General features: G+C 36.6%; 1 protein-coding gene across 1 annotated transcript in view; it reads left to right on the top strand.

The window, feature by feature from the left end:
• TFEC (transcription factor EC) overlaps positions 1 to 23,960 on the top strand; it is a 65,230-nt gene that overhangs the window by 13,296 nt on the left and 27,974 nt on the right. Inside the window, exons 2-3 of the mRNA XM_077178965.1 lie at positions 13,061 to 13,291; positions 15,455 to 15,550. Of these exons, the coding sequence (XP_077035080.1) occupies positions 13,220 to 13,291; positions 15,455 to 15,550 (168 nt within the window). The 5' untranslated portion in view covers positions 13,061 to 13,219. The remainder of the gene's footprint in view (positions 1 to 13,060; positions 13,292 to 15,454; positions 15,551 to 23,960) is intronic.

Here is a 23,960-nt window from a genome sequence, read left to right as displayed (position 1 = left end):
CAGGTGACTTGAATATTCTTTGTTGATATGACTATGCTTAGTTTTTTATTCAAGGTTTACCGTGATCTTACAGGGGAAAAGGGGTTTGCTGACATAACTGAAAAGGACCTTTTCATTTACCTTGTAAAATGGAAGTTTCCGCTGAACTGCACTATAAATGCTTTTGAAGAGAGAAAATCAACAATAATTGAAATAGTATTTTGGAAGTGAATATGAAACTTTAGTAGTCTACATAAAAATCATTGAAAATGTAGGTTAAATTAGCTGGGCTGGAGACTCATGGATTAATGTGACAAGCTAAATTCTTCTGCTGGAAATCCAGCCGTGAGGAAGGACAGCAGCAATTTTACACTTCAAGTAGTGGGGTTTTGTAATCTTTAGAGAAGGATACTCCTGCCTAATAAAGAGATCATCCTGACTAATTGTGGGCTGTGCACTCATGCATATGTGGTCAAAGAAGCAATGAAAAGGAAAGAAAATCTCAGACATCAGCACAGCTATAGTCTGAAGCCATGTCTACCTATGCTGTACTTTGTGTTAGTTTTCTGTAAGAAAGCCTTTCTTGCTCTGACAAGCACTTATCCATCTGCTAATTCAGTAGGATGGTCCTGAGGGCCACTAATGTAAGGATAAAATCTGGACTTGAGTGAGAAAAATAGGAATATTACCAAAATTTAACTGTCTTAGGTATATGCTCTGCATCCAGTAAACGAAAATGTAATGAGCCTGAGTAAATCTCAGTGAATTCTGTTGTTAAACTACTTTGAGATAGTGCTAAAAAACCTGTGATTGTGAACTGGATTGAGAATAACTCTCGTGTTTGTAGTGTTTGATGTTGAAGATAATTATCTCATTTCAGATTACAATAATAACAAATTGCAACAATAGGAAGAGTTCTGTGTCACAAAGCATTTAGGCTTTGTGGGCTTTTGAATGGCAACAGTGATGACAGAATGACAAAAAGACTGAAGGAAACTGCTAACACAGCCATACTGTTATGCTATTGATTTCTTCTAGCACATATTCTTCAGCTAATAGTGCATTTAAGACACAGATAGAAAGTTTCTTTCCTTTAAAGTTCTATATCGTTTCTTCCTCTTTAACTGAAATTCCAGCCAGAGTTAAGGAAATGCCCTTATGAACCATTTCTCCTTTCTTCCCCTCAAACTGACAGGATATACATGGACATCCATTATTCATGGCCAGATTTGTTCTAGTCTTTTCTTGTTTGCTGCTCTGTGTTTGGGTGCCCAGGCTCTGGGGCGATGCTGTTGTGTAAAGGTGACAAAACTGATAGAAGTCCAGGCACTCAGGTAGGTGATGATGCTGGCCAATCAATATTTCTGTACTTTTAGCTTCCTGATAAAAATCAGGTTAATTGATTCATACTTTATTTTGCGTGTGTGATGGAATCATAGTTTCATCTACCAGCTTCTTAAGCCAGACCACAGAGACTAGCATTTGCCTTCTCTCTGTAACATGGCCTACTGATTATGCTGCAAAATGCTAATTAACTCACTTGATAATTAAATAAATTCGTTAATACTAATAAACTCAGTTACTAAATCTTAGCATTAACATTCACAGCACACCATTTTGGTGCTGTGCAAACACTGTGATGTTTTCCTGCTGAAAATTCTGTGGCAAAATACTAAGGACTCTTTATAATAGCTATTGTTATTAAATATTCTTTCTTTCAACTAAAAATATTTCACACAGGTACATAGATATCACAATAATTTTTCCAGGCAACTCTAACAACTTTTTAAGTTGTACATTCCTTACCACATTAGGATTGTTTAATTTGAAAAACTTGTTCTGTACAATACAGCTTAGAAATAACGCTCTTAATAATGGCTTACCAGTAGTAAGCTTTAATTCCATATTCACACAGAACTCCCATTTAAACTAAGTGGGAGTTTCTCTAATCCCAGTAAAATCAATCATCTTTTGTTAATTAATGTTTTTATTTAGTGGCTATTAGTTGGAAACTGTTAAGTAGTTTGAGCTTAGCCTGATATTTTTCCTCCAACTCCTATTCTACAGTGTCGACTGAGTGCAAAAAGGTTTGTTGTACCTAAATTGAGATGGAAATACTGTAGAGTATAACTCTGACAGTGAAGCACGTGATCTTTTCTGCTAGGCTGACTTTTGATTCTATTTATGGTGTTTTTACAGCAGTTCTGGTTCTAAGTTTTTTTTTAAAGGCTGATTTCAGAATGTAAAGGCTGAATTTTGATCTGTTGCATATTAGAAATGGCATTAACATTTTATCTTTTTTTTTTTTACTAATTGAGTTAGTGCTGAATGGAACATATTGTGAACTAAGATTAGTTTAAATACACATCAAAAGGCAAGACTGCTTTCTCAGTTCAGTCCTGAAAGTACCAATTATGCTATTTTTGTGAGCTTTCCTGTCAACTGCAGAGTACAGTAAAACTTAAGTGTTTGGAGCTTTGCATGTTGTAAGTGCTCCCCAAATAAATTTTTTGCTTGCCTTGTCTCCAGCAGATGCTCATCAGTGTTAGTCTGAAATGCCTGTTTTCTGATCCAAACAAAAAATTATAGTACAGCAAATATTCCTCAAAATCAATTACAAATTTTTAAGTGAACATTTATATTCATGATAACTTCTGGTAATATTAGGTGTTTTTTCATTTACAGCTAGGCTCTTTATTTAACTCTTATTTTTAGGAATAGTGAAAAACTCAAATTCTTTGAAGTTATTAAAGTATTTCAAAGGTCACATGCTTAATGCATTGTAAATCCACTGCTACTACTCTCAGTCCATAAGTGGAAGTGTATTGCCAAAAGAGGACACAGATTTCTGGCTACATTCAGGTAATGAAGGAAATTTTTGCTAACTGTGTGAACAGCATGTCATCAGCATCCTTGGGGCATGAACACGCTCAGACTCATTGCCACTTACAGCCAGAAAACATATTTAGACACAAAATAGGCCAGGTAGATTTTTAAAAAATTATTTTACCAGCTGATAAGAATTTTTTTTTCTTTTTTTTAACTTTTTTTTTAAACTTTTTTTATAACTTTGTCATATAGCTATCCTTGAAGTGCCATTCCTGTTTTTAACAGAAACATCACCTACTGCTGTCAGCTAACCCAATCTGCTCGCTTTGTATGAAAGCACACTCTGTGGCCAGATCCTAAGCTGGCTTAAAATGATGTTGCTGCCTTGACTTCACAAAAATCGTGTTGTGAAGCTGAACCTAAGATGCCTACTTTGAAAGCTTCCCCCCTTGCCCTCTTTATCATTCTGAGGCTGAGGAAATAGAAATAGAAGGCACATTTCTCAGACTGAAGCTAGTTTTGTCTGTGCCTTTACAGAAGCTATAACCCTTCACAGGTTTAAAATATCTTGTCCAACAGATCAGCCTCCCTGATGTGACTGCCTCACCAAACCACCTTGTGGCACTGGCTTTATTTCCTCTGCTCTTGCAGTGCATGGGCTGGGGGGGGTGCATATTTCTTTACAGTTTGTTGTCAAAATGAGGGAGGACTGAAACACACAAAAAACAGGGTACTAATAAGCAGTGCTGTCATCTGGTGGTGAAATTGTTACCACTTTTAATAAACTGACCGTGCTTTTCAACCAATAGCTTCTTTTCTTATTTTGAGGATGTTGATGTAGTCCCCTTGGCATACATTCATGAATATCTCATATTAGAACAAGGCAAACCCAGCAATTTTGTCCAAAATGACTAAACTTTTTAAACTTTATTTTTGTGGAAGAATAGCACACCAGAGGTAAGTTTACTTGTTCAGGCTTTGAAATTTTCTTCAGCTCGCACTGCAAAACCAGTGAAATCCAAAGGAATGAGGAAGTAAGGACAAAAAGACATGCCCCTCCCTCAGACACATACTCAAAAGTGAATGTGCTGTTTTCTGCTCTTACAGTTTCACCACCAGTACTTTTCTACATTATAGTTGATGTCCATATCTTTACATACCAGGAAAATACACCTTTTAGATCTAGCTTCAAGGACTGTTTTGCTAGATGTAACTGAACAAGATAGATATTACTGCCATCACTAAATCTCAAAAGATACAGTCTGCTCAGCTGGGCAGCCAGAAAAAGTGTACAGCAAAGAATGACAAAATTGTTACTTCATGATCTCTCCTTGTACATTTTAAGGCTGATTCCTTTCTGAGTTCTCTTAACCCTTAAAGTGAGACAAAATTGAAAAAAAAATTATAGCTGCAACATGAAAAAAAATTAGAAATCGAAGAACAAACCAAAGTATTTTGAAATTATTGTTACACATAAATGTAGTGCACATACCAACTGCATTTCTCCAATGTCAGACCTAAATTACAAACTTTACAGATGGATAACAAAAAAGACTATATGGGTGTTTATAATGCAATCATCTTTTGTCTTCCCTGAGTGCTTTCATTGGAACTTAAATGGTTAAAAATGCTGAAATTAAAATATAAGCTTTTGTGTCTGCAAGAATTTTCCTTATAGTCTATTAGCCTGTTATATATGAGTCCTATATTTTGGAGTAGATTTTTTTAGATGTATGACATTTACCAGAAAATCTTGAACTGTTGAATAAAATACATCATTCTGGTTACAGATTTTCCATGCTGCTATAACTGTAATATAACTGCTATTTCTATGGGTCTGTGCTAGCCATTGGAGTTGACAAATACAGGACTTTTAAAGTTGCTATTTTGTTTCTCCTGCTAGGACTGAACAACCCACACTGATGGAAACTCATTGACACTAACATTTTTAATTCAAAACGAGATGATTGTGCTTTCTATACTCAAAACTGATTGAATTTGGTTGTGGTATGCTCTTCTCCATTTAATAGCAACTTAGTAACTGACCTAATTTGAATAACTTCTGGAGGCAAAGACAAGTAGTTAAATAAAGGTATCAGGACCTAGCTCTTCAAATGTAGCTCGCCATACAAAAAGTTTCTTCACATTCTTGAAATGCTCTAGTCATATTCACTGTCCTGTAATAACACCAACAATAAAGAGGAACTGGAACAGTAAAGATTTATTATATTCACAGATTTCATGAATCAGTGAGAGCACGGAGAGGGTCACAGTGCAGAGTCAAAGTAAGGATATTAGCCGCCGTTTCTTAATTTGATTGTGAACCATTATTATGCTTGTGTGGCCTATTACCTGTAGTGGTTGGTTTCATTCACAGTTTAGATTTTCAGCTTAAATTCCAAGTTAAATCAAAGGGATGGTTTTGTAAAAATACTTCCTGTAGTTTGCTTTGCTTAACTTTATAAGATGTTTTTATAGTGCAATGTTAAAAACTTGATTCTTTTCTACCAGTGAAGACCACAAAGTCATGGAGACTCATTGTTATTTTAAAACATGACAAGCTGGCCTTAAGACCTTAGGGATCCTTTCTTCAGAAGTCAAGCTGGTGATGGATAAGGAGCCATCAGAGCTGTGTGTATCTTAACTGCAGGAGTTCAATTAAGAAGCCAAGAGTGTCTCAGGTACACGGGTGCAAATGGAAGTGCTCTCTTTGATAATGTCTCTGTAGTTGCTCAGTGCAGGTAGTTGGCTTCCCCCAACTCATTTCTGATTGCACAAGGAGGTTAGCAGAGGAATACCTGAAAGGACTGAGCTCCATCAATGTTCAGTGAGTGCTAGAGAATGCAACAATGGGGAAATGTTATCAAAATCCCAGTGCCTGCATGGGGATTTGTTAGGAAATGGTTAGCTGTAAGATCTAGTTTCTATTAGCCACAGCCCTGAGAGCTCTGCTGCCTTCCTCCTCCTGAGAGAAACACTGTTCTGCTGCCTATGCTGTGCAAAGAAAGTTTTCTTACCCAGCACTGATTTCTGAAAAGTCTGTTTGGCAGATTGTTTTCCTCCCACATTCCTCTTGCTTTTTGTAATACTTGGACGTGTGATGGAGAATTTCCAATTACTCCCACCCTACCCCACCTTTATCAGCTAGTTTTAGACATTGAGATACTAAAAGACACAAGAAGTAGCCATTGTTGAAGAGGTGGTCTTTGTCAATGAACTTTTAAATGTTTCTTCTTCAGTCCCTTCACCCTTGAAAGAATATTCACAAGTTCCTGACGAATATGATGTCAAAGGCTAAATAAATGAAAAATGGTGCATTAGAGTCACATGAAATTTTTTTCTTAACTTGAAAGCTACTGTAAGGCATCAACAAAACACAGCTCTAAGTTTCCAGACTACACGTCTTTTGTATTCTTTCTTCATGCATATTAATGGGAAGGTCTCATCTAGTCAGATCAAAGTTCCTATAGGAAAAATATTCACATTTAAAAATTAATTACTGTGTTTAGCTTAAGTAATTAATTGGCATAATCACACATGCTTTTATAAACTAAACATTAAAGTGAACAGCTACAGTATTTGGTGATAGTCTTTGGGATAGAACAGAAGTGTATAATTCCTAAGTTAAATTGAGTTTTCATTTTATTATTAAATAATTTTACTAATATTTTTCCCTCAAAAAGTTTAATAAAGAGAGCAGGAGAAACAAACAACTGATATTCATTTGTAAGAGATGTTAAAAAGGATTATTTCATAACTAAAAATGCTTTTTTTTCCTAACATTTAAAATACATTTGAAAGTCCTAAGATATGGAACAAAAATGGTCTGTGTTGTGACTGTGTTTCTTATCTTAAAATGGAATTAAAATTTCTGGGTAGTTACAGAACATTTTAATAATTAAGAGTGGATAATTAAATGCTTATTTTCTAGTACAGTGGCTGAAAAGAACATGAAGTCCCATCACTCATTTGCAGAGAGGTGTTGTGTTCAGGATTGATGATGAATGATGTAATCCTATCAGGGTGAAAAATTTTTCTTCAAAAGCTATTAAAAATACTGAAACAAAATAATATCCAGTATAAATGGCAAACTTCAGTGAAGTCTGCTGAGTTCTGTCCAGTATACTATGATCATCTTTAAGCATATTATTTTGTAGCAAATGTTTAAGCATTTTTTAAATCCAGAGTTAATTTATATCAAAAGTTGTCATTAAAATAGCCAGCTCTCAAGTCCAGAAGCCCATAAAATCTAAACACAGCAAGAGTTATTAGACTCCTCATTCTAATTCCTCTAAAATCATGGACTTTTGTATTGCATTCAGTAATTACCCTAGTACACAGCTTTGAGTTCAAGAATATGTTTGCTAAAAGTATACCCTGGATTTGGATATTCTATCTCTCCCGGAAAGTCATCGATAGTTTGTTTGAAGAAAGCAGTAGTTAGAGCACTTCCTTTTGAGTACTTCACTGTTTATGCACACAATTTTTGCTATGTCTCACTTCAATTTGTGGCTAGTGGCTCTTAACATGCTTTTTGTGCTAGCTTCCACATTCAGAATGTCCCATGAATTTCACAATTTTTTTTCACAAACTGACAACAAGAACATAACTGAGCTTCTTTAAGCTTTCATTGAAATATCCCTTTCTCAGTCTCCAATTACTTTCATAGTTCTTTTCTACATACTTTGTACTTTTCAACAGTGTTTCAAAAGTATTTAGGGTAGAAATATTTTTAGGCTTCCATTATTTATCTCTCCTGAGCCATAAAAAAAAAGCAGAGTAAAGCCAGGCCCCTATTCACTACCTTCTTTATGCCATTTTTCCTTTCTTCCTATAGCATCAGTGGGATGCTCCTGCTGAGTTGCTGGCTTGTTATGACCCCAGGTTCTTTACAGACTCATTGCTTGAGGTGTTTACTTCATTGTTGCATCCTACATTTCTTCCTCCTGTGCGTGCAGATTCGTATCACTTCGACTGGGAACACTAGTCTAAAAATATTTATGCTTTTTAGTTTGTTTTATTTTTCATTAGTCCCAAATCACTGATGGTAAAATGAGTAATACAAGAGTGAGCAGCCCCTCTTTCTGAGCCTTTGCTGATCACTCTCTTATGCGTGCTCATCAGCCAATGCTTAATCCAGTTAAAACACGCTTTATTGATACTGTGCAGTGCTATATTTTTAATTAGAATATTGAGTGATACTAAGTCAAAAGGCACACAAAAGTTGAAGTGTATTATACCTACATCGTTACCTTTGGCAGCCTAACTTAAAATCTCATCAAAGAGCAGAAGTAGATTTGTTTGACAAGGCTTATTTTGCACAGAACTATGTTGACTAGCATTAATTATATTCCTATATTTTAATAATTTATTAATTGAATCTCTTTTCAGTTTTCCTATTATTTCTCTTGGGAATGATGTTGGGCTAAGCAGCCTGGGAATACAGATGTCATCTGCTTGCTCTTAGTGGAAGAGCATCTTTCTACACCTAGAAAGATGTAGCACTACTGCTTAATGGAATCAGTGGCATTGTTCATTCCTTCTTTAGGTCCCCTAAATAGCTACTTTTTCTTAAATTTGACATTCTATATATTCTTTTACTAGCAGAAGAAAAAATCCATCAGCAAATTGTGAAGTAAAACAGTTTATGTAATAAACTACTGAAAGTCTAGCTATGCCATTGTGCAACATATAAGAAATGAAAGCAAACAATGTCAATATGGGAAAAGATGTTACACAACTGTACTGCAGTGTTACAACATGATGATGTGTACTCAAATTAGACAGAGCAATTGAAGAAGTCTGAATATGCATCTGTAATTCTGAAAGGCTGTTATATTCTTGTTCCCAGAACTGGCTTGTCAGTGAGATATAAAATAGAAATAGGTACAGTCAGTTTCCTGCGCACTGGGATCTTTTTCTGGATTACAAAATCCATCTCAAAGTTTTCATTTCTGTTTTGGCTTTGTGGAACTGGTGGAATTATAATATTTGTATTTGTGTTGGAGGCTTTTGAGTCCCTTCATGCTTGAAGTTTCTGGTTCTGAGTAGACTTTAAATTCACCGTGTTCAGGAAAGCCAGATATTAAACCAAAGCAGTGCCTAGAAGGGAGTGGATAATCTATTAACTGCTAGGTTTTATGCTGTCCTTCATTCCTCAAATAATCTTAGATAATTAGCATTTACAGTACATTGCTAGAGCTGCTGCAGGGCAATATCTGGGAGGAGAACCAGCCCTTCATCTGCACAAATTCATCACCTTGCTACACTTTACAGATGTGCTATCAGGAGCACTTGGCAGGAAGGGCCAGGTAAGCCACTACACCATGGGCTAGAGCAGAGGTACCAGTAGAACAACACTAAGTCCTGGGCTGTGTCTGAGGTTTGTCTGAGTCAGGGTCTGGATCATTAGGTGGTCACTGAGTGCCCATCTTTTGCTAGCTATTAATAGAAATCAGGCATACCAACAAGCAAGGCCATCCATCTCACAAAACAATAGGATGGCAGAAAGGCATTTAATAGAAAATGGTCTGCTGAGAGCTCGAAGATCTGCTTTATCAAATCACACTGCTTAATTTTTGTCAGAGATGTGAATCCAGGTTCCAGAGATGTGCCAGATTATTGGATACACTGTCCTGAAAGCATTTCAGGGTCTTCCTTCATGCTTTACTGCTTTAAACAAAGGACTAAATATTCATTGACCCACAGAGACAAAGAAAAAGAAGGTAACCCTATATTCAGACTGTTGTGGCAGTAAAAAGTGCATCAGCATCAACATCTGAATCTTAAAATTCCACATAAACTCTGGTAAAATATTGTCACAGATTATGGGAATTCCGCAAAAGATTCTAAAGTGAAAAACTGGTCTCCTGGCACTGCTGGAGTATATCATATTAGGATTATTGGGAAAAAAATTTAAAATTCTTCTACTGGAAAATATTTTTTCCTTTTTTGTTTTTTTTTAAGAAGGATTGTGTTTTTACTTTATGTAGAACTGATCTTTCAGTCTTTTGCTTTTTGCATTTATTTTACTGAACTTCTAACCTGACACCATTCTTTTTTCACCAGACTTGATAACGGATATATATATTTTCTATATGCAGACTATCAATTCAAATTTCCCTGTCTCTTTTTAGATTTCTTTTGCTTCTTCAGGTTCTCAGGGCCTTGTCTAGAAAGGTGTTGAAAATCTCCAAGGATGGAGATTCCACAGCCTCTCAGGGCAACTGTGTGTGCCAGTGCTTAAATGCTCCTTGTGCATCATTAAAAGGAAACTCAAAATCAGGTCAAAGTTTAACATTTGCGATTTTTGCAATACTTACTTAAAAGAATTAAAGTCATCTGCAATATTCAGAAAATCTAAGTTGAAACCTACCTTCATACCGCTGATAAAAGATATAAGAGAAGTCATTCAATATCCCAATGGAGAATAAATCAGTCATGCTTGGAATGAGACACTGGACTATCTGGTTTTATAAAATTATGAGGATTTGAGTTTTTACTCCTAGTTCACACATATTATACGGACAGTTCTAAAAATAAGTTCTACTTTTGAAGAACTTGACTTGAAATCTCAGTATTCCCTTTCTCACAGTATGAATTTCCCCTCCCCCACAGTCCACTTTTATTGTACATTAACAATATGATTTTAAAAATAGGTTTCCCATTCTGCTTTGTCTTTACATTGTGGTTTGAGTTTAAAAAGTGCTTTACTTTAGCAGTGAGTATTAAGAGTTATTTAGACTATATGAAGATGAAAATCAGGGCATAGATCTATTTTTAACCTCAAAGATTCTGCTTTGTAATGACTGTGACTGGCACAGTAAAGGGGTGGAGGGGTTTGCAAAACCACAGCAACATAGATCCTGTCAGCAAAGCTTTAGTTCTTTTTCTGCCTGTGTAAGTTCAGGACAGGATATAATCACTGAAAGATTATCACACTAAATAAGCACTTCTGAAAACTGTTTTTTACCTAATCAGCAGTTAGCTGAATGTCTTACACAGATCTTCCCTTTGCCCAGTGGGATGGCCCTGTGGTGGTTCACTAAGAAAACAGGATGCAGAGAGATTTTGGTCTCCCACTAGCAATCTGCGGTCCAGAGGAAAAAAAACCAAGCCATTGACTTTTCAGCAGTTTTCTTGTAGCAGATCTATAAAAATTCCTTATTAAAAACACATTTAAAACAAGGTAGTATAGATCCTGGACACTGCAATTTTCTTATGTTTCCCATTTAATTTGAAGGTATACAATATTCTTGATTTCATGCTTCAGGTAGGCCTGTAGAAATTCTAAGGCAGAAATTCATTGCTTGTTACAAGGACTTCAACAGCTTCATTAGAGATAAAAAATTAGTAGGGGTGAAATGCAGTAAATGCGATTGTGGCCTGTGTGTTATCCAACTCCCATTTATGCCACATAAAGAATCTGTGTTTTCAAAGCTGTTGACTGCAGAGTTCTGTGCTGCTGGAAAGATTTTCATCAGTTTAGGTGCTGCAAGGCTCTGGGCAGTGTCACCCCGTGTGGATTCTGTCAGTGAGTGTAGAGTCCAGCACAATCATGAATTGTCCATGAAAGCTTCTGAAAGAACAGCAGACACTGAGGGTGCAGAGAATCCTTGCTCCAGCCATCCAATGGGACATATTTGTTTTCCCTTAATATATTTGATTTTGCTCAAAAATAATATTATGGTTTAACTGGCATGCAATAGATTACATTGGACTGTCATTTAAGAAAATGCTTGAGTATCTAATTTTCATTATGATCTTAATTACGAAGGACTAAATAGATGCATAAGTATCTGAATTATTTATGATTTTACATGTATCCTTACACATGATAAATTAGAACTTAAACTAACAGGGCATTACACACTTTCTAAAACTATCACAAAAATCTAAATTAAGACAAATAATGATGTAAGTAAATCCCAAATATATATGAAATTTTTTCAACCTTATATATTATGCATACCTTCCTGACATAAATCAGGGGAAAATCCAAACAGTGTATTTAAGATCTTATACCAGTATTTTAATGGAATATTATTAAATAACTTTCGGGTTTGTTTACATCAAAGTAATTAATCTCATATTCATTACTGCATGGCTTAGTCTTTTTTATATGAATTTAGTTTAAAGAAATTAGTTTAAAGAACATAATTAAAATTATACTGGAACGATTAAAATAAAGTAGGTACTGCAATATGTACAAAAACATGACTTCTTCAGATGAAAATTGCTTTTATGGCTATCTATCTCTGCTTATGTATTTTAGGGGAATCAAAAAGAAGTTTGCTTGAATGACTAAATATTTTTCAGAAAAAAAGTCTTCAAAGTTTTCAAAGCAATTTTTGTTATTATTTAACAAATATTAATCATGCTTACAAAGGCCACTTGAGAAAAATTTATGGTAAGACATTTGTTACCAGTCATGCCATAGGAAGAGAAGAGAGCCACAGGGCTGAACTGACAGTAAGGTTTGTGTATGAAGTGCTCCTCTGGTAGTTAAATTGCAGAAATGTGACATTGATCTGAAAGGGGAGCTGTGTGAAGTGGCAACTGTCAATCCCTACAATCAAAGGATGACCCAAATTCTTACTCAATCGGCCATTTTGGCATGATCACTCAGTTTATGAAGCTCAATCCACTAAAAAAGTGATCTGTCCTCAAGAGGCACTCCAAGAAGTCTGCACAGCTTGTGGATAGTGAACAGTAATTCAGAACTACAGCTTGTACTCTATTGCCAAACTACAGCAATGCCTCATTTTAGTGACTGTACTTATTACCAGGTGAGACAATTGAGGATTGAGGTGTGAATAAAGGTCTATTCCTGTTATTATTTAAAATTGGTTGGATGATATTTCTGTGTGCATTTATTTACTCTTTCATGTACAAAAGAGTCAATATTAATTTTAGGGTTCATATATGCATGTGGATTTGATTGCAGTGATCTCAAGAGAGATCACTTTTAACTGAAAAAAATGTGTAGCATATTTCTGGTCTTTTCTCAGGAACATGGTTATCTTTTCTAAATCTGTTTTTCTTCATAATTATTCAGAGTGTTTGTTCACCTGTGTAAGGGGAAAATGGTAAAGAAATAAAAAATATGTGTGTAAAAGTGAAAAAAGTAATAATTCTATCCAAGTGTTATTAAAGCTGAATCTATTGATTTGAAATATTTTTAAGTGAGTATATGCATAAATCCTGATACTAACAACTCGAAACTTCAGCAATTATTTCTTTTCCTTCCCAGGTACAAACACACTTGGAAAATCAGTCTAGATACCACATACAGCAGAGCCAGAGGCACCAGGTGAAGCAGTACCTGACCCTCGACACCAAGCTGTCCAGCCAGGCGCTGTCGCACGCAGCGCAGCCGCTGGGGGTGGCCTCCATCCTGCGGGGCGGCCCCATGGCCCCCGCCAGCGCCGGGGACAGCCCGGTCACCAAGCTGCTGGCCCTCGGGGGCCAACACGAGAATGCGGTAGGAGGCAGCTGGGCAAAGAAAGAATGGGGAACTGGGCTCTGTCTACTGCTACAAATTGTTGCATCACCCTCCTTGCAAGTGGGCAAGACGTGACTTTCTTAACTTTCGAGGGGTTATGGCACTTGCTTTCTGTGTCCTTTTGAATTATGTGGGTTGTTCTCTCACGTGCCTGTGAGTAGCTTACTGCAGGATCAAGCTTTTAGACTGCTTCCAGATAAAATGTATTGTTGCATCTTTTTACATATACATCACATGTTGCTGTACATTTTCTGAATATGCACTTTGCAAAGAAAAACACCCTTTTTACAGATGGCAGTTGTTTCTGTCTGAAGGTATTAACCTAGCTGCATGAAAAATGTTAAATACAGATTACCTTCAATACATAACTGAAAAAAAAATCACTTATTCATTTTTTCAGTTTGCTGCTATATTTTTATGTGGGTTATCTTGAGTAAATTGGCAAAGATATGCTAACTTTAGTGCCACCATTGATTTTAATAGAGGTTCAGCTATAATACAATATCAGATTCTTAGCCAGTGTGAGATGTAGGTCATTATGGCTTTTAATACTTCAATAGATTTCAAAAGAGACTGTTTATTAGGTAAGAGAGGAATTCCTACAGAAATGAGAAATGGAGATGATGTATCATGTCTTGGACTTTAATAGAACAGAAGAATCTTACAAATACACCATGACTCATTCCAGCATTTGGATGTAACATAGCTAAGCATGAGGGAGCCCATAAAGCTTCCTGGAGAGTTCATCTGGGGCCTCTCCATTCCTTCTGCATTGACAACTGACATTTTGAGTCAGGTGTATGGATTACTGGAGCGACTTTAAAATGCTATTTTAAATGGCCTTTGTGGACACCTATGTCACCACCTCCATGCTGGCAAAGTGCAGTGTGCTGAAACTGTTCTCAGGCATTTGGGGTCTGATCAGGTGCATGCCCTGTACCACTTTCCACCCTGGTGGAGACTGGGAGGGTGATACCTGGCACTGGCAAGATCCTGGCAGCTTTGCAATGATTTGGATAAATCTCATTCAGACTCAGGGGGATGGATTGCTGTCACAATGGGATTTCTTAATGTGGGTGTGCCCTGTGGTTAAGAGTAGACTATAGATATATTAGTAAATAATATCGAGCCAACACCCAGGTTGGTGCAGTAAACTGCTCTCCTTCATATTGCTTCATTGCCAGCATTTCTTGGTATCATTTTGGCCCTGATGGTGCTTTCCTAGATAAGTCTAGGCACAACTGCTGGCACAGTAGTTCTGTGTTCTCTGGTTTTAGAGAGGTAGAGGAATGCATGCATGAGTTGTGCTGGGCCATGTGGCCAAAACTTCTGTGTTGAAAGGTCCCATGTCTGTGTGATACTTTCATTGCACAGGACCATCTACAACTTCTTCAGCTTCCAAGAGCTGCAGATAACAGACATGCTTAAAAGTGACATGCTTATCATGGGATCTCTCCCAAAATTATATTGTGAATGGAACCAGACTGTAATCATCATTGAAAACTCATGTTGGACTTTGGCCTAGATGTATCTATAGGCCTTCAAAGTACTCATTATTTCATCCCAAGTAATTATTGAGCTGCCTCAGTAGTTTTTGGCTCAGATTAGATCAAAACAGAGACCAGAAGGCTGTCTGGAAAAGTATCCAGTGTACTGCTAAACAAAGAAACCTCTACCTGCCCAAGAGGGACACGTGTAACACCAAACCTGGAGTGACTCATACAGTTGCAGAACCACAGGCTCCTTTCAGTCTTCCTGCACCAGTGCAGCAATGCACTGTGATCAAGATGACATTTGATCAAGATGATAGGTCACAGTTACAGCTTAACAATGCATTCCTGTCATCTGATCGTGGTGCTGCAATAAGGGGTTAAATACAGGCATGGGCTGGTGTTTAAGAGAAAGATGTATCTTGCTAAACCACAACTGTTTTCACAAGAAGTAAAAAAATGTGAATATTTTATAGAAATGTTTGAATTATATTATTCAGAATTCAGAATTTGAGTTATTATTCAGAAGATATAAACTTCTGAAATTGTTTTATTGCTGTAATAGATATTCAAGATGAATCCTCTGTATTTTAAAAATAACTTTTCTCCATTATTATTTGTACTGATTTGTCTTAAAATATTATTTTATCAGATGGAAGAAGTTATTGAAGACATAATCAATATGGAATCAAATTTTAATGATGAAGGGATAGGTTGTTCTGAAACTCCTTTACTAATGCAAAGAACTGTAAGTATTTTGTTGGCCTTCATTTTGCTTTTTATACTAGAAAGCTTCTTTGAGTGATTCAAGCACATCACAGTTCAGAGACTAAGGAATAGTATCAGTGGACTGTTCTTTCTCTTGAGCTGATTGCATTTTTGTCAATAATTATTACAGAAAAGGGCACCAGTGTGGTGACACATAGTTGTTTTAACTGGTCTGAATAGCATTTGGGGATCTAGCCCAGCAAAATGCCTGGTGCATGACCCATTGGAGTTACTGATGTCTTTGCAGTGCTAAAAATAATAAGGATAAAAAGTCTCTGGACCCTAGAAGGCCATTTAAAGCCTTGCTTAAACATCCTTCTACCGCAACTAAGAAAAAAGTTTAAAAACCCCCATGTAATAGTTTCTATGGTGCAGTGGTTTCTCCAGTATCTTATCCTGAAGCAAGGCTCTAGTTCTGGATTTTCATACAGACAAGTTGCATTTAGTTGAATAATTTCAAGAACAAATAAGAGGAAAGTTACGTCTTCACAAGAATTAATGTAAAAAACTTCAGTTTTATGATGTCTCTTTGTGGATAAACGTGAGAGGACTAACAAAGGCTATTTATGTTTCCATATATGTTACATATTTGAAGAGGAAGGATGGAGCTCTTCAGGACACAAATCCACAAAGAGTGTTATTATTTATGAAAGTAATGCATATCAATACCTGTAATCAATGCACTTTACAGAAGGATGTATGTTGTCCTTTCTACCCTAGCTGATGTCCAGAACTGTTTGTGCTCAGGGCTTTAAACTGTGCACCGGTAAAGGGGAGCTTCCCCCGATGGAGGCAGGGGGATTGTCGGAGGCTTTGACAATCCACCAAGGGCACGTCAGGATAGGTGCTGGCTCTTTATCGCCCTCTGGGGGAACAGCTTTTTCCGGCTAAAAGAACTTCCCTAGCTCCAAAAATACCTCAAGAGACAAGATCGCTACCCTTCTGTGTTGCCCACTCTACAGTCCAGCATTAATGCCAATTAAAATTTTCATGAACATCTGCTATTTGCATGCCAGATACAGAACTATTGCAGCTGGACTGATTTACACATATGTCTGTACAGAACATAGCAAAGAAATGGTCCCTGGGGAGTGAATTAATATTTTGGCTCAAATTGATGTGAGGCAGGGGAGGATAATTTCTGGTATGATAGCGTGGGATGGTGATGAGAGGCATGAATTCTGGGTTTTGGGTTGAAGTCATACTCCCTTCAAAACCTTTTAAAATTGGATGATGTTAATCTGTCCTAATTCCAGGTTCATTAGCCTTTATCTTCAGCCTTGAAGGACATTTGTCTCTAAAATTTATTGAATACCGTACTCTTGATGAGGAAAAAAATCTGCAATGTCTTTTAGACCTTGATGGTATTGTACTTGCACGGATTTGGGACTCTTGAAGTGCCTCTGGGACAAGTATTTGGTATTTGGACTTTCATTTGTGCTGAGGAAATCAGCAGGCTGCTAGGTAAGCCAGGGAGTAGCACACATTTCCAAATTGCTCTGTTCAATACTGTGGCAAAATAAAGCCTGCCTTCAGCAAGGCAGGCAAACTGCACTGGTGTGAGGAAATGTCTCTGCTTCTGCTGTCTTCTCTTTCAGCACTGTGTGCTTTAAAAATATACAAACAAATTAGGCATATGGAGATGATCTCAGGCATTTAGCTCATGCCACTTGGTTTTAAGCCATCTTTCAAGCAAAAAACATCCTAAATCTGCCAGCAAAATTTTGGTCATAAGCTGTGCAATAGAGAAAGATAGAGATGCAGGTAGAAAATTATTTTTTTATATCCAGTTTTTCATTATCATATTAAACAAAATGAAATTTCTTTATCTGAGCCAAACATGTATGTATTACAAGAGCATAGGACTAGGAGGCATGATCAAGAATGAGAGAACATCTAATTTCCTTGAGATGTGCTGGGTTTGTCCTGTACTTCAGCAAGGACCCACAGTAGCTCTGACATCTGCACAAGGTGCCTGCTGTGGTGGCTGACACAAACATAGAGTGAGATTACAGAGGAGACCGAGTTGCCTCTGTATCTGGCTGATTTTGGCTTTCTCTTTAAAATTCTCCAGCATAATTCCTAAGTATTTTTAGAATTTCTTTATAGACTTTCCTTACTTGGGACTTGTCTTGATTTTGTAAACTGTGCAGAGTAATCTCTGAAATTCTGAAATGGACTGACTTGGTTTTCAGAATGTGGTAAAAGGCTCAAGTAATTTTTCAGCAAAATCTTTTCTTATAAAAGATAAATTCATGATGCCATTTTTCTGCCTCAGTGTTCTCAATTGCTTACTCAGTGGCTGAGTAACCTTTCCACTTTTTACAGTGCAACCTGTTGTGTGTTGCAGTGAACTAATGTTTACTTTAGTTAAGTGCACCCATGTACCATTTTAATGGCACATTAAATGAAGACATTGAATTCTGTGAGACCACTCATGTGAATAATTGCTCAAAGGCTCATTGTCTGACCCTGAATTAATGAATTACAGTTATGCATTAGTAGAATCAGAGAAGTGAAAATAAGAACATTCCTCCATCTCTCATTAAAATAATTACAGCTTCTGAGGAGTGGATTATCTGGCTTGTGTTTGGACCCAAATTTACAGTTTCATGAAACTGTCTGGTTTTGGGTGGTTACTTAAGAATTGCTTAAACTAAGGAATATTCTGGCTGTCTTTCTATTGCTCTTCAGAATACCCTAATGGCAGAAACCTACTTTTTATAACAATCTTTTATAAATTCAGCTAAAATGTAAGACTAGTTTTCCCTACATGCAAGAGGCCTTGATTCCTTTGAAAGAATTTGTAAACCAAATTATATATTTGTTGATAAAGCATAACTGAAATAAAATCATAACTATTGTTATGAACTATCATGTAATGAAAACTGTTTGTTCATTATGGAGAAGGTAAGACTTAATTTAAAAAAGACACCATTGAAGATGGCATCAATTTAAAGTAATTTTTCCTTGTTGTAATAATTTAGTTTTATGAAATTTTAATTAACAGACAGCAGAGTGTTTGTTTATTATAAGACAATATTTTTCTCTAAGTATATATTAGGAGCAGCAGGTTCGTTCCTGACCATAAAAGAATCATTAAAAAAAATGAAACAACATATGAGTGAGTTTTAGAAGTAAACAACTGTCATGTAGGTCAGATGTGGTGAGAGACATTTTAAAAATAAATACTTTTCATTTTTATCATTTTTATCAAAATCCTTACAGTCTATTTACCATTCTGTAGTGAATTTAAAGTATATTAGTACTTCCAAATGTTCAGAACACAGGAAGTGTAGATGTTTAGGTCTGTTAATACAAAGCATATATCACACTATCATTAATAGTCTAGGGCAGGTATCAAAAAGCTCTGCTTTACATTGCTTTAATATCAGCAAAGAGAAAAAATTAAGAAACATATTAAAGCAGATGTTGAGAACATTAGTCACAGTGAAGAGAGGAAAGAGCAGAGTTAAAAATTAGGATCTCTGTGCTTTTCAAGGTGTAATTTAACAACATGGGATCTTATGAATCACATCTTTGTACTAAATGTTGTTTTGCTTTGATAATATACATATACAGCCCTAGGACTCACCAGTAAACCCAGTAATCTAGCAACCACAGTGGAGATCTGTATGAAAACAGTTGGCAATTTATCAGTACTTTCATTCAGAAGTAACTGTTGCAGTCCAAACAATCCCTGTACAACTGGGATAATGCTCTCTACTTGACATGCAGTCCACTAAAACTTATGGCAAAAGCATTAGGAGATTGACTGGCTTGCAATGAGAATGAAGTGAGAGGAAGTTTATGTTCTGCAATGGTATGGGCCTCTCTTGCACAGACTTGGGTGGCACCAGCAAGAAAAATAATTTAATCTTGTGAATGTTTACAAGGATTCTAAGTTGACTTTTTTTTTTCTGGTGCACAAAACTTGAGCTTTCAGCACTATTTTTGAAGAAGCCTGGGGTGAGAGGCTCTGTAGCAATTAGATGGCTGGGAATGAGAGCTAAGAAGTAGTTGCAGAGCAATGCTTCAGGCACTGCACTGCCATGAAATTGGATTTCAAAAAGCCACCAGGAGAGGCCCAGCTGCTGATATGTTGAATCAGTTCAGCTCCATGTTGCTGGAGTAGTCAATACTGAATGACTAAACTAAATGGAGCAGTTGATTTCAGATTGGAAGAAAATTGAAAGCTACTTCATGGAAAACCTTTTCATTCAATTTTTTTCCACATCCAGTACCAAATAAAGCCAAGAAAAAACTGTTTCCATGTTGATGTAGGAAGAAATTATTTACTGTGAGAGTGGTGAGACATTGGAATGGGTTGCCCAGGGAAGTTGTGAATGCCCCAACCCTGCAGTGTTCTAGGCCAGGCTTGATTAAGGCCTTGAGTAACCTGGTTTGGTGGGAGGTGTCCCTGCCCATGGCAGGGAGGGTGGTACTATATGGTTTTTAAGGTCCATAACAACCCATTAACATTCTATGATACTATGATTTATTTGCAATATTTAAGAAATGGTTTTTTAACTATCCCCTTGAATGACCCTAGCAGCAAGAATGTTGAGAAAAGAATTAAACCAGTACCAGAGAAGGGAAGCCAAAGCACCTGGGCATGCTGGAAGCCAGGGGTTGTGTCAGCTGTGAGCTGGGGAAACAGCTGGGCTGGGGGAAGGTGGCAATACACTGTAAAGGTGGTGCCTTGCAATGGGTCACCTCTTCAGGGATCTTCTGATCACTGCTTCACTTTAATTTCATACACTCATAGTTCACTATTTTACCAAGCCTGGGAGCTACTCTTTATTTCCAGTCTGCCTGGGAGTCAAGTCAGTGGGATTGCTTCACTTCTGCCACTCTTGCAGGAAAAGAGCTGGTGGAGAAAACCCTCAGTGACTGCATGGCTTACTTGTATTTGTTTTGCTCCATTGGCATTTGGAAAAAACCTTGTGTTGTACAGGTACGGAGTAGAAGTTAGATAAGGATAGGACAGATAGATGTTTTTCTTTAATTTTTATGATTCTATTAACTGCAGCTGGTATAAAGTTCTGATTAAATCTGTTAACTCTGCATTTGATTTTAGGGAGACACTATTTATTAGTAAAAGCATGGTTCACTCTGTCTGCAAAATCTCACTGCTATTACAAGGTCATTGAGGTCACAGTTTCTCATCATGACATTATTAATTTGTATTTGTATTAGTTATTTGTTAAATATGGATGGTGACCATCTGGATGGATTGCAAAAGCTGCTGTCTGTCCCATTCTCAGGAATCATAGAAGGAAGAAATTCAAGTAGGTATACTCCAAAGTGTTTTATTCAACAAGTGCTGCAATTATTCAGTCATGAAGTAAAGACAGCTTTCCACTAGAGGTGCATATAGCATTGCTGATCTAGGCAGCCCCCTACTGCATAATCACGAGTACTTTTTTATTTTGTGAATACTGATGTAATTTGGCAACCCTTATAAGTTGATAAAATCTGCTAAAGTTCAAAACCATTTTACAGAAAGGGCCAGGGTAAACATTAACAACCTCATTTGCTTAGGTTGGCTAACTTGAAAAGGCTGCATAACATCAATGAAAATGCTTTGTCAATCACATTCTACACTAGATTAGTCTTAAAGTCCAAGGAAGAATCAAAGTTCACCTAAGTATATAAACTTCTGTCTAGCACTCTCTGGTATCATTTACATGTTTAACAAAAAAGAAAAATGAAGGAGAAGGAGCAGTCAGTAGCTATTAAGGAAATAATAGACGCCTCAAAAATAAAACTGGTGAGCAAATATTTTCTTTGTCTTCCTTCAATACTATAGAAGTGTTAGGTAGGAAATTGTGTCTTTCAGTTGCTTCAGTTGCAAAAAAACTAACTATGAAAAGCACAAATTCAGAACTCCTCAGGCCTGTTTCCTGCAGCTGGAAGTATCTTTTGTTATCACTGCCACTGCTGTTTTGAATGTCATGCGAATGTCAGATGAAGGCTTGCTTTTGCTATTTCACACAATTTAGTAGTTTGAGGTGGAAATGGGCAGTGTACAGCCCTCTTGCCTGCACAATTTACCTCATGCTGTAGAAAAGGTCTTCACAGAAAAGGGCATACATTACTTTGGGTCAGGAGAAGAACTGTGATCTACTTTTACATAGCTGCAGCATTCAAAAGCTGTGCAAAATGACCAAAAAGCTCAGCTCTGTCTCTGGCACACTAACAGACCAATGCCTGCTAATCCTTCTCTATTTTGGGGGTAGAGCTCTGGCGAAAGGGAGCTAAAAGACTCAATTTTCATGCAACTGTAGTAAAGTTTCCATAACTCTGAAACTAAGAGAAATATTCTTTTTTTCTTCTCTGGTTTCCTCTTTCTAAAAGGTAATTTTCTTTTCTCTTCTCTGGCTTCCTCTTTCTAAAAGGTAAACAGACAGAAATGAAAGTATTATTCAAAAATATACAGTTGTTTGTATGTAAGTACCTTTTACAAACATGGTCTTTATCGCAGATCTTAACATTTGTTTAATAGCAGTAAGAGAAAAGGATAGTTAAAACAGGTTTCTAACTCTCCCTGTATTCATTCCTTATTAATTCCAAGCACCTGTGCAGCAGGGTCTGCCAGAAAATTCCTGCTGTTTGGGGCCACCAAGAAGATTTTGTTTTATCCCAAAGCCTCTGCTGCATCTTGTGTTGTTCTCTGTATACAGCAAGACTTGAAGTCCCTAGGACGTGGCAGGCCATAAAGAAGATTATATTTAGCTCACTGCTCTCTGCAGCATACAGGTTATGATGCCTTCTGGAGAGAAAGTTTGTGAATTTCTGTCAATGGCATTTACATAGGTTGAATAAAAGACTTGTGAGCTCAGAGGCAACAATGGTGGCTACTTTGCTCTCCAGGTGCAGTCCAGCTTTTTACTGCAAGACAAAACTACCTTGTGGAAAACAAGGATTTCTAGTCCATTTTGATAAATACACTTCCAAAAGTACAACTTTAATGATCATCTTAGCACTTCCTTTTCCATCAGCCTAGGCCTTCAATGCCCTTTAATATGTGTGCAAAGTAGTTTATTAAGTAGCTATTTACACTATATTTAAATTTATATTTATACATATTTATACTTACACTAGAAATATGCATTTATGAATTTATCCGAAATCAAACACTACAGAAAAGATTTTCAACCAAAATGAAATTCTGCATGGTACACCCATGTGGAAACACTAGAACACAGAAACCTTACTGCAGTATGTCCAGAGACTTCGGTGTTAGATGACATCTCAGAGGACACAGTATAAAGCATAAAATATATAGAGGATATGATAGAAATAAATATCTTTTTCACTCCTCCCTCAGCTTTATTTTTCCACTTTTTTTGTGCTTTTCATTGCTTTTAGAGGGAGAATTTAAATGATTTGACATATGCATGTACATGCTGTAACCAACAAAATTGAAGTAAGGTGGAACCAGGAATTGGTGCATTAGCTGGTGTTACTTGTGAAACAACAGTAAAATAGCTAACAGATCTATAATTTAATTGGCATCTTTTGTTTTCAGAACCTGGGGTTTAGTGGGCAGTACTCTTGTGAATTGATTTCCAGCTGCAAGCTGGATGATGACATTATCACAGCATCACTTAACTTCTGGACTGTGTCTGTTAATTTTGTGATCAGAAAAGTAAGAAAGAGCTAAAAACATACAATTAAAAGGTAGTAATTGAAAGGGCATATATGTCATGCAAAAGGTCGATTCTCCAGAAAATTCCTTTGCTTGGTCATATTTGATCAGACATTTATCTAGACAATGGACTTCTAAGTATATGACCAGGGCAGAAATGTACTATGACTGGAATATGAAGAGAGTTCATTTTTCTCTGATGAATAATGAACCACCTTGATGATCATTATTGGATGATAAAAAATGAACCAGTTTTCATGCATAATATATAATATCTGATATAATATATCTGAACATTAAGTCCCTGGTTGAGGATTGTGTAATTATGAAACATATTAAAGATAAATATAGAAGAGGATACAATTTTTTCAGATGAAAACAAATCTGAGAAGAATAGTATTTTCTGCTAGTCTCTTTGCATAATAAAAAGAGAAACTGGAGCATTTTTTAATTGTTATTGCTGAAGACCATTTGTACTCAAATATAAGTATGTTTTATTGCAATTGCAAAAGAACCAAGAATATTTAGCTGTAAATGGAATCTTATAGATTCTGAGAACAGTACACTACAACTTCTTTGGCAATTGATAGTGCAAACACATCCTTACAAATAAAAAGGATAGCACAGCTTATGTTCAACTTTCTTCAAGCAGCACAGCAATTGAGAAAGGAAGCTGAACCCTAGTCTTTCCAGCACAGTACTTGTATTGACAAGATTATGCATCCTGTCTGCAATA

The sequence above is a fragment of the Agelaius phoeniceus genome, chromosome 5 (genome assembly GCF_051311805.1).
Source record: "Agelaius phoeniceus isolate bAgePho1 chromosome 5, bAgePho1.hap1, whole genome shotgun sequence".
Taxonomy (NCBI): domain Eukaryota; kingdom Metazoa; phylum Chordata; class Aves; order Passeriformes; family Icteridae; genus Agelaius; species Agelaius phoeniceus.
Note: the sequence above shows the minus strand (reverse complement) of the source record. Positions and strands in the feature narration are given on the sequence as shown.